Source organism: Mustelus asterias, chromosome 2 (genome assembly GCF_964213995.1).
Source record: "Mustelus asterias chromosome 2, sMusAst1.hap1.1, whole genome shotgun sequence".
NCBI lineage: Eukaryota > Metazoa > Chordata > Chondrichthyes > Carcharhiniformes > Triakidae > Mustelus > Mustelus asterias.
In genome coordinates, this window is record NC_135802.1 from 139,922,503 (window position 1) to 139,934,775 (window position 12,273).

Sequence of the window (12,273 nt, forward strand, 5' to 3'; positions counted from 1 at the left end):
TCTGCCACACTCAGGCAGTTAGTGCATTGCAGGCATTAACCCCTCACTGCACAACGTTTTTCCTCATGTTGCCCTTGCTTCTTTTGACATTTACCTTAAATCAGTTTTCTCCGGTTCTTGACTGTTCTGCAAATGAGAACCATTTCCTCCTATCTACTCACTCTCGACCCAATGATTCAAAACACCTCTGTTATCAAATCTCTCAACTGCGAAAAAGCCCAACTCCTCCACTAATTATGTAACTGAAGTCTAGAGTTTATGGGACTATTTGCACCAATCTTTTCTGCAACCTAACTTCACTTCCTTCCCTCAAGTCTGTTCTGGTAGCCACTTTAGATTTTACTTTTAGATCATTTTACCTCTCCCCATTCTTCCTAACAAAATCACGTGTTTCAAATTTGATTGAGCTTTTTGAAGGGGTAACCAAGAAGGTAGATGAGGGCAGTGCAGTTGATGTTGTCTACATGGACTTTAGCAAGGCCTTTGACAAGGTACTGTATGGTAGGTTGTTGCACAAGGCTAAATCCCATGGGATCCAGGATAAGGTAGCCAATTGGATACAAAATTCGTTTGATGACAGAAGACAGAGGGTGGTTGTAGAGGGTTGTTTTTAAAAACTGGGGGCCTGTGATCAGTGGTGTGTCTCAGGGATCGGTGCTGGGTCCACTGTTATTTGTCATTTATATTCATGATTTGGATGGGAATTTAGGAGGAATGGTTAGTAAGTTTGCAGATGACACCAAGATTGGTGGTATAGTGGACAATGAAAAAGGTTATCTAGGATTGCACCGGGATCTTGATCAATTGGGCCAGTAGGTTGATGAATGGCAGATGGAGTTAAATTTAGATAAATACAAGGTGACGCATTTTGGTAGATCAAACCAGGACAGGACTTACTCAGTTAATGGTAGGGCGTTGGGAAGAGTTATAGAACAAAGACCTCGGGGTACAGTTTCATAGCTCCTTAAAAATGGAGTCACCCGCGGACAGGGTGGTGAAGGCAGCATTCAGCATGCTTGGTTTCAATGGTCAGAACACCGAATACAGGCGTTGGGACATCTTGAAGTTATACGAGGCATTGTTAAGACCACACTTGGAATACTGTGTACAGTTCTGGTTATCCTATTATGGCAAGGATATTAAACTAGAAAGAGTACAGAAAAGGTCTTCGAGGATGCTGCCAGGGCTTGATGGTTTGAGTTATAAGGAGAGGCTGGACAGACTGGGACTTTTTTCCCTGGAGCGTAGAAGACTTAGGGGTGACTTTAGAGGTCTATAAAATAAGAGGCATAGATAAGGTAGATAGATAATGAAAATCTTTTTCCAATGGTAGGGGAGTCTAAAACTAGAGGGCATAGGTTTAAGGTGAGAGGGAAGAAACAAAGGGGTCCAAACCAGCAATTTTTTCACCTAGAAGGTTGAGTGTCTGGAACGAGCTGCCAGAGGTAGTAGTAGAGGTGGGTACAATTTTGTCTTTTAAAAAGCGTTTAGACAGTTACATGGGTAAGATTGGTATAGATGGATATGGGCCAAATGTGGGCAACTGGGGCTAGCTTAATGGTTAAAAACTGGGCAGCATAGACAAGTTGGGCCAAAGGGCCCGTTTCCATGTTGTAAACTTCTGACTCTAAAATGTATCATTTTCGTTTCATCTTTTACATGTGCCCCTAGCCTCAGTCATCTGGATGTCTATTACTGCCCTTCTCAGTTCATTATACTTCTAGGCTTATCATCTGTAAATTTTAACATTGTGTCCAAGTCTAAGTCACTATCATATATTAAGAAAAACAGTAGCCCTAGTACCGGCCCCTGGGGAACCCCACTGTATACCTTTTTCCAGTCTGAAAAACAAACTTTCACCACTATTCTCTGGGCACAGAGTGTGATGAGGCCAGAGTGCAACAAGGTGCAAATGTTAACTTGGGAATTTAGTGCAGATGGGGAAAAGGGGGTTCTTTTTTATGCATTTTGTTCAGTCTCCAGAAGCTAATGAGCAATCAAGGCTTTAATTAGACAAGCAGATAGGTGGTTGTTTGGTGAATTAAGATTTTATCCCTCTAAATATGGGTGGTAGTTTAAACCGGTACTGGGGAGTTACAAGTATCGTATTAAACTTGTTTACTGAGTTAAACTATTTGGTATAACTACAGACAGTGATATTTCTAAACTTGAGAACTATTTAGTTAAGCACAATAAAGATCGCAGGCCAGGTGATGTGTTGCAGCTGGAGCATGTGGTTGCTGGTGAACACCAGAGTGATCCATGGCCACCACATCTACAGCAAGTGTCTGCAGCTTGATGAACTTTGGTGAAGAGTTGATGAGCTGAGTCCAAGTTTTGTGATGCCTCAGAAAGGGGGAAAGTTAACTGGACACTCTTCTAGGAGGCAGTCACACCTCTTAAGAATCAATATTTCAGATTTGCTTCATTGTCAGGGGCAGGAGGGTGTGACTAAAAGAGAGACAAGATATGGGGATCCAGATGGTAGCAAAGGAGGAGCCTCAGCCCTTGCAAATGCCCAACAGGTTTGAAGTATGTGCTGCTTGTGTGGATGAGCAGAGACTGCAAAGAGGTTGAGCAAACTGACCATTGTAAAAAGGAACGCTGCTGTAGTAGCAGGCAGTATATTTAGGGATAGATACTGGTCTTTGAAGCTGAAAACATTACTTCCAAAGGCTGCGTTTCCTGCCAGGGTTAAGGCCATTTCCTCAGAACGAGAGGGGAACATGGACCGGGAGAGGAAAGATCCAGTTATCATGACCCACGTGGGTACCAATGACATAGGTAGGACAAAAAAAAAAAGAGGCCTGGTGAGGGAGAACGAGCAGCTTGTGACTATGAAAAAACAGAACTGCTGAATTAATCTCTGGTTATTACTTGAGCCGTGAGCAAATTGGCATTGGGAAAATAAGATAAGAGTTCAAAGATTGGTGTGGGAGAAATGGGTTTCCATTCATGGGGCACTGGTACCAATACTGGGGAAAGAGGGAGTTGCAACTTTGGGATGGCCTTCACCATCGCAGCATTCTGTATCTTGGCAAGTCATAAAGTTAGGGGTGTAGAGAGGGCTTTAAACTAAAGTGGGGAGAAGGGTTCACATGAAGGATGCGTGGAAAGTTGAAGAGAAAGGACAAAGGCAGGATAATGACGCAGGTAATGATAACCAGAGTGTGACAGGAAGGGACACAGCATATAAACATAAGCATGTACCAGCAAATAAGCACAGTAAGAAGTCTCAACACCAGTTGAAGTCCAACAGGTTTATTTGGTAGCACAAGCCACAAGCTTTCGGAGCGCTGCCCCTTCATCAGGTGAGTGGGAGTTCTGTTCACAAATAAGGTCAGTGGAGGGAAAAATGGTTCTTTTAAAAAAAAGCAGATTTTGTCCCCCCCAACCTAAGAGAATGTACCCAGACTGCACACAGATCATCCCCTTTAAGGGTAGCCATTGTTCCTAGTTAGTTACGCCTGCCAATCTTGGATTCCAACTTAATGAAGCTATATGTGTTCTCACCCTGCTGAAACTGACTATCTTCCATTCTTACTCACCAGACGTTAGCCAGAAAAGGAAAAACATGCATTATATTTTGGAGATCCCAATGTGCTTTACAAGCAACTAAATATTTAAGTGTAGTCACTGCTGTAAGAAACCTGGCAGTCAATCTGCAAGGAGCAAGGCCTTACAAAGAACAATGAGACCATGATCAGTTAAGCTCTTTTTAGTCATGTTAGGTGAGATATATATATTGGTTAGGATACAGAGAACTTTCAAACTCTTGTATTTTGTGTCAGCCTTCACAGTGGAAGACACAAATAACATGCCAAAAATTGATGACAAGGTGGCTACGGCAGATGAGGACCTAGAAACTATCACGAAAGAGGTAGTGTTGGGCAAGTTAATGGGGCTAAAGGTAGACAAGTCTCCTGGTCCTGATAGAATGCATCCCAGGGTACTAAAAGAGATAGCGGGAGAAATAGCAAATGCACCAGTGGCAATTTACCAAAATTCGCTGGACTCTGGGGTGGTTCCCAGATTGGAAAACAGCAAATGTGACGACACTGTTTAAAAAAGGTGGACAAAAGACAGGTAACTATAGGTCGGTTAGCTTAACTTCTGTAGTAGGGAAAATGCTTGAATCTATTAAGGAAGAAATAGCGAGACATCTGGATATAAATTGTCCCATTGCGAAGACGCAGCATGGGCTCATGAAGGGCAGGTCATGTTTGACTAATTTGGTGGAATTCTTTGAGAACATTGTGTGCGCAGTAGACAATGGGGAACTGTGGATGTGGTGTATCTGGATTTCCAGAAGGCATTTGACAAGGTGCCACACCAAAGGCTGCTGCATAAGATGTTATGGTGTTATGGGTAATGCATTACCATGGATAGAGGATTGATTAACAGAAAGCAAAGAGTGGGGGTAAATGGGTGTTTTTCTGGTTGGCGATCAGTGACTAGTGGTGTGCCTCAGGGATCAGTGTTGGGACCGCAATTGTTTACGATTTACATCGATGATTTGGAGTTGGGGATCAAGTGCAGTCTGTCAAAATTCACAGATGACATTAAGATGAGTGGCAGAGCAAAGTGTGCAGAGGATGCTGAGAGTCTGCAAACGGATATAGATAGTCTAAGTGAGTGGGCAAGGGTCTGGCAGATGGAGTACAATGTTGGTAAATGTAAGGTCATTCATTTTGGTAGGAATAACAGCAAAATGGACTATTATTTAAATGGTAAAAAATTGCAGCATGCTGCTGTGCAGAGGGACCTGGGTGTCCTTGTGCATGAATCACAAAAAGTTGGTTTGCAGGTGAAGCAGGGTAATTAAGGCAGCAAATGGAATTTTGCCCTTCATTGCTAGAGGGATGGAGCTTAAAAACAGCGAGGTTATGTTGCAGCTGTATAAGGTGCTGGTGAGGCCACACCTGGAGTACTGTGTACAGTTTTGGTCTCCTTACTTGAGAAAGGATATACTGGCACTGGAGGGGGTGCAGAGGAGATTCACTAGGTTGATTCCGGAGTTGAGAGGGTTGGGTTATGAGGAGAGACTGAGTAGACTGGGGCTATATTCATTGGAATTCAGAAGAATGAGGGGAGATCTTATAGAAACATAAGATTATGAAGGGAATAGATAAGATAGCAGGGAAGTAGTTTCCACTGACGGGTGAAACTAGAACTAGGGGACATGACCTCAAAATAAGGGGGGGGAGCAGATTTACGACTGAGTTGAGGAGGAATTTCTTCACACAAAGGATTGCGAATCTGTGGAATTCCCTGCCCAATGAAGTAGTTGAGGCTACCTCGTTGCACGTTTTTAAGGCAAGGATAGATAGATTTTTGAACAGTAAAGGAATTAAGGATTATGGTGAGCAGGCGGGTGAGTGGAGCTGAGTCCACGAAAAGATCAGCCATGATCTTATTGAATGGCGGAGCAAGCTTGAAGGGCCAGATGGCCTACTCCTAGTTCTCATGTTCTTTGAATTGTGCATTGTGATATTTTACTTACACCTGAGGACAGATGGGGCCCCAATTCAACAACTCATCTGAAAAACAACACCTCTGACATTGCAGCATTCTCAGTACTGCTGTGGAGTGTCAACCTAGGTCATGCGCTCAAGTCTATAGTGTGAAATTTAAACAAAACATACTGACTCAGAAGGGAGAGAGGTACCACTGAGCCACAGCTAAGACAGCTGTGTTTCATTTCCAGGCTATTTATGATGCACACAGTTTAGAATGGGAAATCATGTTAAAAGGAGCACATCTGCACATGACAGGGAATAGTGACAACTAATGGTTGACAGTTTCACACAGGAAATGTCAAAGGGATTTTTAGACCAATTTTTACCAAAGATAGATGTGATATTTCCTGTTCTCTTGACATTAAACAGCAAATCTTTGCTTTAATGAGAGAGTGGGAAGGGTGGAACAGGAAACAATGACCATGTTGGACAGAGAATGGTGACCATGACTCAAGGTGGTAGGGAAACAAGAGCAGGCGGGTGGCTTCTTCAAGAAGTGGTTGATGCTGTGGAACAGGGGGCCGTCACATTTTCCTTCCGAGGCTTCCCTCCTATTTTGTTTCACAGGCTCCTTGTACCACAGCAAAGTATTTTTGCAGCATAAGTAATAATTTTACAATTAAACTCATTACTTTTGTTTCACTTGCAAATTGACTGCTATCTTCTAGTCATTCCCCTTGGGCTGAGATTCTGTCCCTCTCCTTTGCACTCTGACTGGCCAGACATATTTTGCATAATTATGCTTCCCAAATGCAAACCCGATAAAGGCATTTAAAAAAAATGTATATACCATATAAATATGGTACTGAACACAATTCTAATTCATAATGATACAGCAGAAAGGGAATTGCAACTTTCCCAATCTTGTAAATTCGCTTGTGGAATTACCAAATCAGAACATAGATGTATAATATTAATCATTTAGTTTAATACAATTTAGTTGCACAGTAATTGATGAATGTTTTTCCCGCCCAAATGGCACATTCACACACGGCCCCCAAAAACAAACATTTTTCCAAATTTTGGACTTTGTGCAATGACTGCAAACATTCTGCATGGGTCTAACACTTGCCTGCTGCTGCTTTTATGGACATAAAAAATAAAACTAACACTGCAGTGAAGTTACTGTGAAATAGAATCACAAACAAGGACAAAGTTTAAGTACGGCTGTTTTATTGATGATATAGTAAGGGCATGGGTTTGGAATCATATAGGCTGGAACATTGTAATAATATGAAATTAAATGACCAAGTGCTGGGTGCACAATGGGGCTTTATTCCACAAACACCAACATGAGCTGACTTACCCGTTTTGGCCCAAGATTCCCTCTGCTTCTGGATCTGGTTCTTTAAGAACATCACAAACACAAATGCCACAACCTAAAGTTATGACAATTCTTAAAGCCCCATGAAATTATCAAGATGAAACAGGTGAAAAAGAATAAAATTGAAGGGTTGGAGGATAGTGAAATCAGGTGTGCAGGTTGGAACAAAGGAACCAGAAGCATGAAGGAAATATGGACACATGGAGAATTTTGTCAGCTGGTTTGACGTAATCACATCACTCGGGAAACAAAATGAGGGTGTCAATCAGTCTCGGACATTTTCACTGGCCCTCTCAGATTCTCATTGCTGTTCACCAGGCAAAGACACAGCATCTTATCACCTTGTCCTTCCTTCCGGAGTCTCCCTCCGTGCACTGCATCTGCACTACTGTTGCTGCCTTATGTGCGTTGACCAGCTTGAGCTTTTCTTTTCAACCAAAACTTGTGAACACTAGAGACCCTCAGCTCTGATTCACTGATTGGATTGTGTTCCTTGATGGACAAGGCATCATAGCCATGACTTATCTCAATTCAAGGGTTTGATTGGCTTACTAATAATTTTTTTTCTACACATTCTCTGGATACTTTTCGTGGATCTCTTGAAACCTTCAAGAACCCTGCTTTTGAATGACCACCACCAAGTTTTGGGATGTTTTTGATGTATGACCTATGAATAGATATAGCCCCTCATAACTGCATTGCAACAGTCATCTATTAAGTTAGCAACAAACTTTTTAAGACAGAGATTAGGAGGAATTTCTTCTCGTGGAGGGTAGTGATTCTGTGGAATTCTTTACAGCAGAGGGCTATAGAGGCTGGGTCATTTGATATGCTCAAGGCTGAGATAGACAGATTTTTACTCCGTAAGGGAACCAAAGGTTATGGAGTCAAGGTGGGAAAGTGGAGTTGAGGATCAAATCAAATCAGTCATGGTCTCATTGAATGGTGGAGTAGACTCGATGGGCTGAATAACTTACCTCTGCTCCTACGTCTTATGGATTTTTTTGCAAAACTCTTAATCAAATGTCCTTCGGGAAGCAAGTGGAAACCCTAAATGCCCTCCCATTCAGTGCACCAGTCAACTGCTGGTGCACTGAAGTATTATATCTGATGGTGAATAACCTTCATTGCAAAGCACAATATTTAAGGTTTATGAAAGAAATGCTTTGCATTTCAAATATTGCTTAAAGTTTAAATAATATTTGAAATGCAAAGCATCTCTTCTTCCCTCCCATATTTAATTTAGTGTTAAGTCAATGCCAAACAACTGTTCAAAATTTATTTTAACAGGAAAGAAAAAGTGAACTTGTACATGGTGTTCACTTGGAAACATCGAAAGTTTTTTTGCACTCTTTTCGCTGTTCAAATTAGTTCTGTTTGACCTGCGTTCTTTATGTTGCAAGTCTTGTTCACAACTACATTTCTTGCAGTTTTGGGCTTTTAATAGTTCAGAACTTGAAAAACATTGGGTTAGTCCCATTCTTACATGAAATGAATCAAAGTATTCTGACTTAGAAGCAACTCTTAAGATGCACTGCGGAAACTCCAAGCCGCTTAAGGCAGCATCCTCCAAATCCACAACTGCTACCATCTAGCAGGACAAGAGCGTCAGACATGAGAACACCACCACCTGGAAGTTCCCTCCAAGTCACTCACCATCCTTACCTGCCTTTCCATTTCTGTCACTGGGTCAAAATCCTAGAACTCTTCCCTAGCAGCGATGTGGGTGTATCTCCACCAAAGGACTTCAGCAGTTCAAGGCAGCTCACTGCCACCTTCAAGGGCAATTAGAGATGGACACCAAATGCTGGCCTAGCCAGTGACACCCACAGCCCATAAGAAAAATGCTGATAATAGAACTTAGAAAATGCTAACATTTGTTACGATTGTTTTTACACCCTGAATGGAGAGACAGAATGGAAAGATAATTGTTGCTCTATATAATTTTCTCCTAATTTTTGCATTCAAGTAGATAATGAATGAAAACTCCAGTGTGAATGGAAATCCAAATGAGGTTAAAGCAAGACCACTGATTCCAATACAAAGGTTGTAAAGAAGCAATGAATGAGAAGAGGAGCCTATTGCTTGGTGCAGCACTGTGCCACTTGTATGGTGGATTAGGAAATGTCGAAGATATTAAATCAACATTCAATACACTATCTGGCCTTTTGGTGACTTCACTGAACCAGTTTAATTCTTAGAAAGATTGTGGAAGCGAGGTTCTGTCTCCCCAAAGATAAAAGCAAAAATTCACGCAGCTTCTCATTTTCTATAGCTCCTTGAACTAATTGCCTTAAGATTTTTGAGCTTCCATATCTTCATTAATCTTTCCTACCTAGCTACCTGGCAAAAAGTTAAACTTTGCCTTCAGGCTTCAACTGCACTCTTTACTTTGGCTTCTGCCCATCTGCCTCACTGTAGCACAGCCTCAGAAAAACATTAACTTCTGGCCTCTGGTCCTTATGCCTACTGTGCGTGGTCTACAAAAATAGCTGCTATGAAACCTCTCACTGCAGGCGTCAAATGCCATTAAAAATACATTTAAAAAAAAATCAACCCATCAGAAACACACAAGGCAATTTACGAGTTCTTAAGATGTACGGATGAAAATTAGTGATGAAAGTGACCTCAAAGCACCATTTTGGATGGTACTCTTCCCTCTCTCCACCCCCCCAAACCACCGCACTGCACCCCTTGCACGTACGTTTTGTGGTACAATTTTACAGCATCAAAAATAATAGTTACAAGACATTTTAATTCTGAATTCTTACCGTTCCTCCGACTATTCTTCCCAGAGGATACCATGCTCTTTCATCAAACCAGTTTAGAAAATCATAGAACCCATGGGATGCAAGATAATGTGTGGAACGGTAGTTAAACCTGTAAAATACAGAGAAAGTTTCAGTTATTAAACAATTATTTATAGCTATTCAAATAACGGGCCAACAATTCTACAACACGGTGAATCAAAATCACAGCCTTGAAATGCATTAAGTGGGAAAATGCTAGCAGGAGCTGCTGCAAATTATGCAAACACATTACTGGGAACGATTTGAAATCTTCATCAATGAGACTGCAGCACACAAACTTCTATACTACCCAAACAATACTTCACGCGTGATTCAACCTTCAAATGCTAGTATTTGGCAATAAAAATAAAATTGCCAGTTTTTTTACCACTAAATTCTCATGTATTAAGCTGTAATGTCACCGTTATTCCCCACTGTCGCCCATCAGCTGCATTAAAACATTTAATTATTTTGTCTCTGAAATACTGTGAAACCATAGTTGTACTATGTTAAAGGTTAGGGCTACACAAAAAAAAAGTAGAAAACAAGATCACTCTTTCCCTACAGCAGCACCAATTCACACAACCATTTCCCTCTCCAGCACAAATGAAAACGATCAGAAAGCTCCAAGTTGCACTGGGTGAGAAAACAAGACCTGTATTTTAGATGGCCAAACTACAAAACCAGAGGTATCAAATGTCTATTTTTTTTCCATTTGTTCCACCTCCATTTCCAAGTGAATTGTATCAAAATAGTATGAATTAGAGATGAAGCTGCAATGGCCTCAATTCAATAAAATAGGGTGCATTTCATGTTACGAGAGATGAGGTGCACTCCAATCACATGTAAATAAACTCCTGCTCTATTTAGAGGGGTTAATTAAATATCTACATTTTCATAATCACTTGTTTTTCTGGCATCAGTTACAGTTGCTAAGTTACCAATGTTGCTTGCATGCTGTGTACTCTGGAGATTGACACTCCTTGCCTTTGCCACTCAGATGGAGACCAAGGCTATCACAAGGATAAACGATAGCAATTGTGGTGGTCCTTGTGTGCTGCCGACTGGGAGGGGAACACCCAAACATGGATTTTGAAAGTAACTGAATGCTGAGTTCCTCCTCCCAGTATCCTAATAGATTAATGTGCTTTTTCTAAGGAATGTGTTAAAGGTGAACAATCAACAACAATGTCCACCACCAACTGTGCTACCAAGCAGCACTTGCTTAATAATAATCTGCTCACCGGCTCATTTTGGGTTCTGCCAGGGTCACTCAGCTCCTGACTTTAGGAGCCCTAACAAAACTGGAGTCGGCAGGGGAGAGGGGGGCAGGGAGAAGAGAGAATCCTCCACTGGTTGGAGTCATACGTAGCACAAAGCAAGATGGTGGTGACGACTGAAGGTCAATCACCTCAGTTCCAGGACATCGCTGCTTGAGTTCCTAAAGGTAGTGTCCTAGGCCCAAGCATCTTCAGCTGCTTCAATGACCTTCCTTCCATAAGTCAGAAGTAGGGGTGTTTGCTGATGATTACACAATGTTCAGTACTATTTGCAATTCCTCATTTACTGAAGCAGTCCATGTCCAAATGCAGCGTTACCTGGGCAATGTTGAAGCTGGGGCTGGCAAGTGGCAAGTAATGTTTGTGCCACACATTGCCAGGCAATGACCATCTCCAGCAAGAGAGAGAATCTAACCATTGCCCTGTGACATTCAATGGCATTACCATTGCTGAATCCCTCACTATCATTCTGGGGGTTACCATTGACCAGAAACTGAACTGGACTAGTCACATAAATACTGTGGTTACAAGAGCGGGTCAGAGGCTAGGAATCCTATGGTGAGTAAGCCACTTCCTGACCCCTAAAAGTCTTTCCACCAACTACAAGGCATAAGTCAGACAAGTACTGGAACACTCTCCACTTACCTGGATGAGTGCAATTCCAACAATATTCAAGCTCAACACAATCCAGGACAAAGCAGTGCCCACTTGACTGTTTTGGAAGGTGTGCCATTCATTCCCTCCACTACTGACAAACCGTGGCAGCAATGTACCATCTACAAGATGCATTGCAGGAACTTACCAAGCTCCCTCCCTAGGCAGCACCTTCCAAATCCACAACTGCTACTATCTAGCAGGACAAAGGCATGAGAACACCACCACCTGGGAGTTCCCCTCAAGTCACTCACTATCCTGACTTGGAAATATATCACTGTTCCTGTGTCAAAGTCCCTCTCTAACAGCAGTGTGGGTGCACCAACACCACTGGACTGCAGTGATTCAAGAAGGCAGCTCATCAAGGGCAATAAGGGATTGGCAATAAATGCTGGCCTAGACGGCGATCCCCTATTTCCCATAATTTTTTAAAAAATTGTTCTAGGATCTGTTAATTGAATGTTGAACAGAAAGTAAGTTCGACATATAGGGTGCATCCTACATACAAAAGTGCAGAGATTGAATTAGGTCTTTTGAATGCGGAATGCGAATACTTTATTAGATGCAACTATGCATTTAGCCCCTTCTCAGCTTAGAAAACTTTTCACTACTACAGATCAAAAACTACAGTTTTTAGTCATCTTAAAGATCCTCTTGCATTATGAAATATACTTAAGCAGGCAATGAGTGAAAACATTTTAAAATCT

General features: G+C 41.8%; 1 protein-coding gene across 1 annotated transcript in view; it reads right to left on the reverse strand.

The window, feature by feature from the left end:
• The window catches only part of stt3b (STT3 oligosaccharyltransferase complex catalytic subunit B), a 113,043-nt gene that overhangs the window by 62,324 nt on the left and 38,446 nt on the right, over window positions 1-12,273 (reverse strand). Inside the window, exon 2 of the mRNA XM_078242159.1 lies at window positions 9,615-9,723. Within this exon, the coding sequence (XP_078098285.1) occupies window positions 9,615-9,723 (109 nt within the window). The remainder of the gene's footprint in view (window positions 1-9,614; window positions 9,724-12,273) is intronic.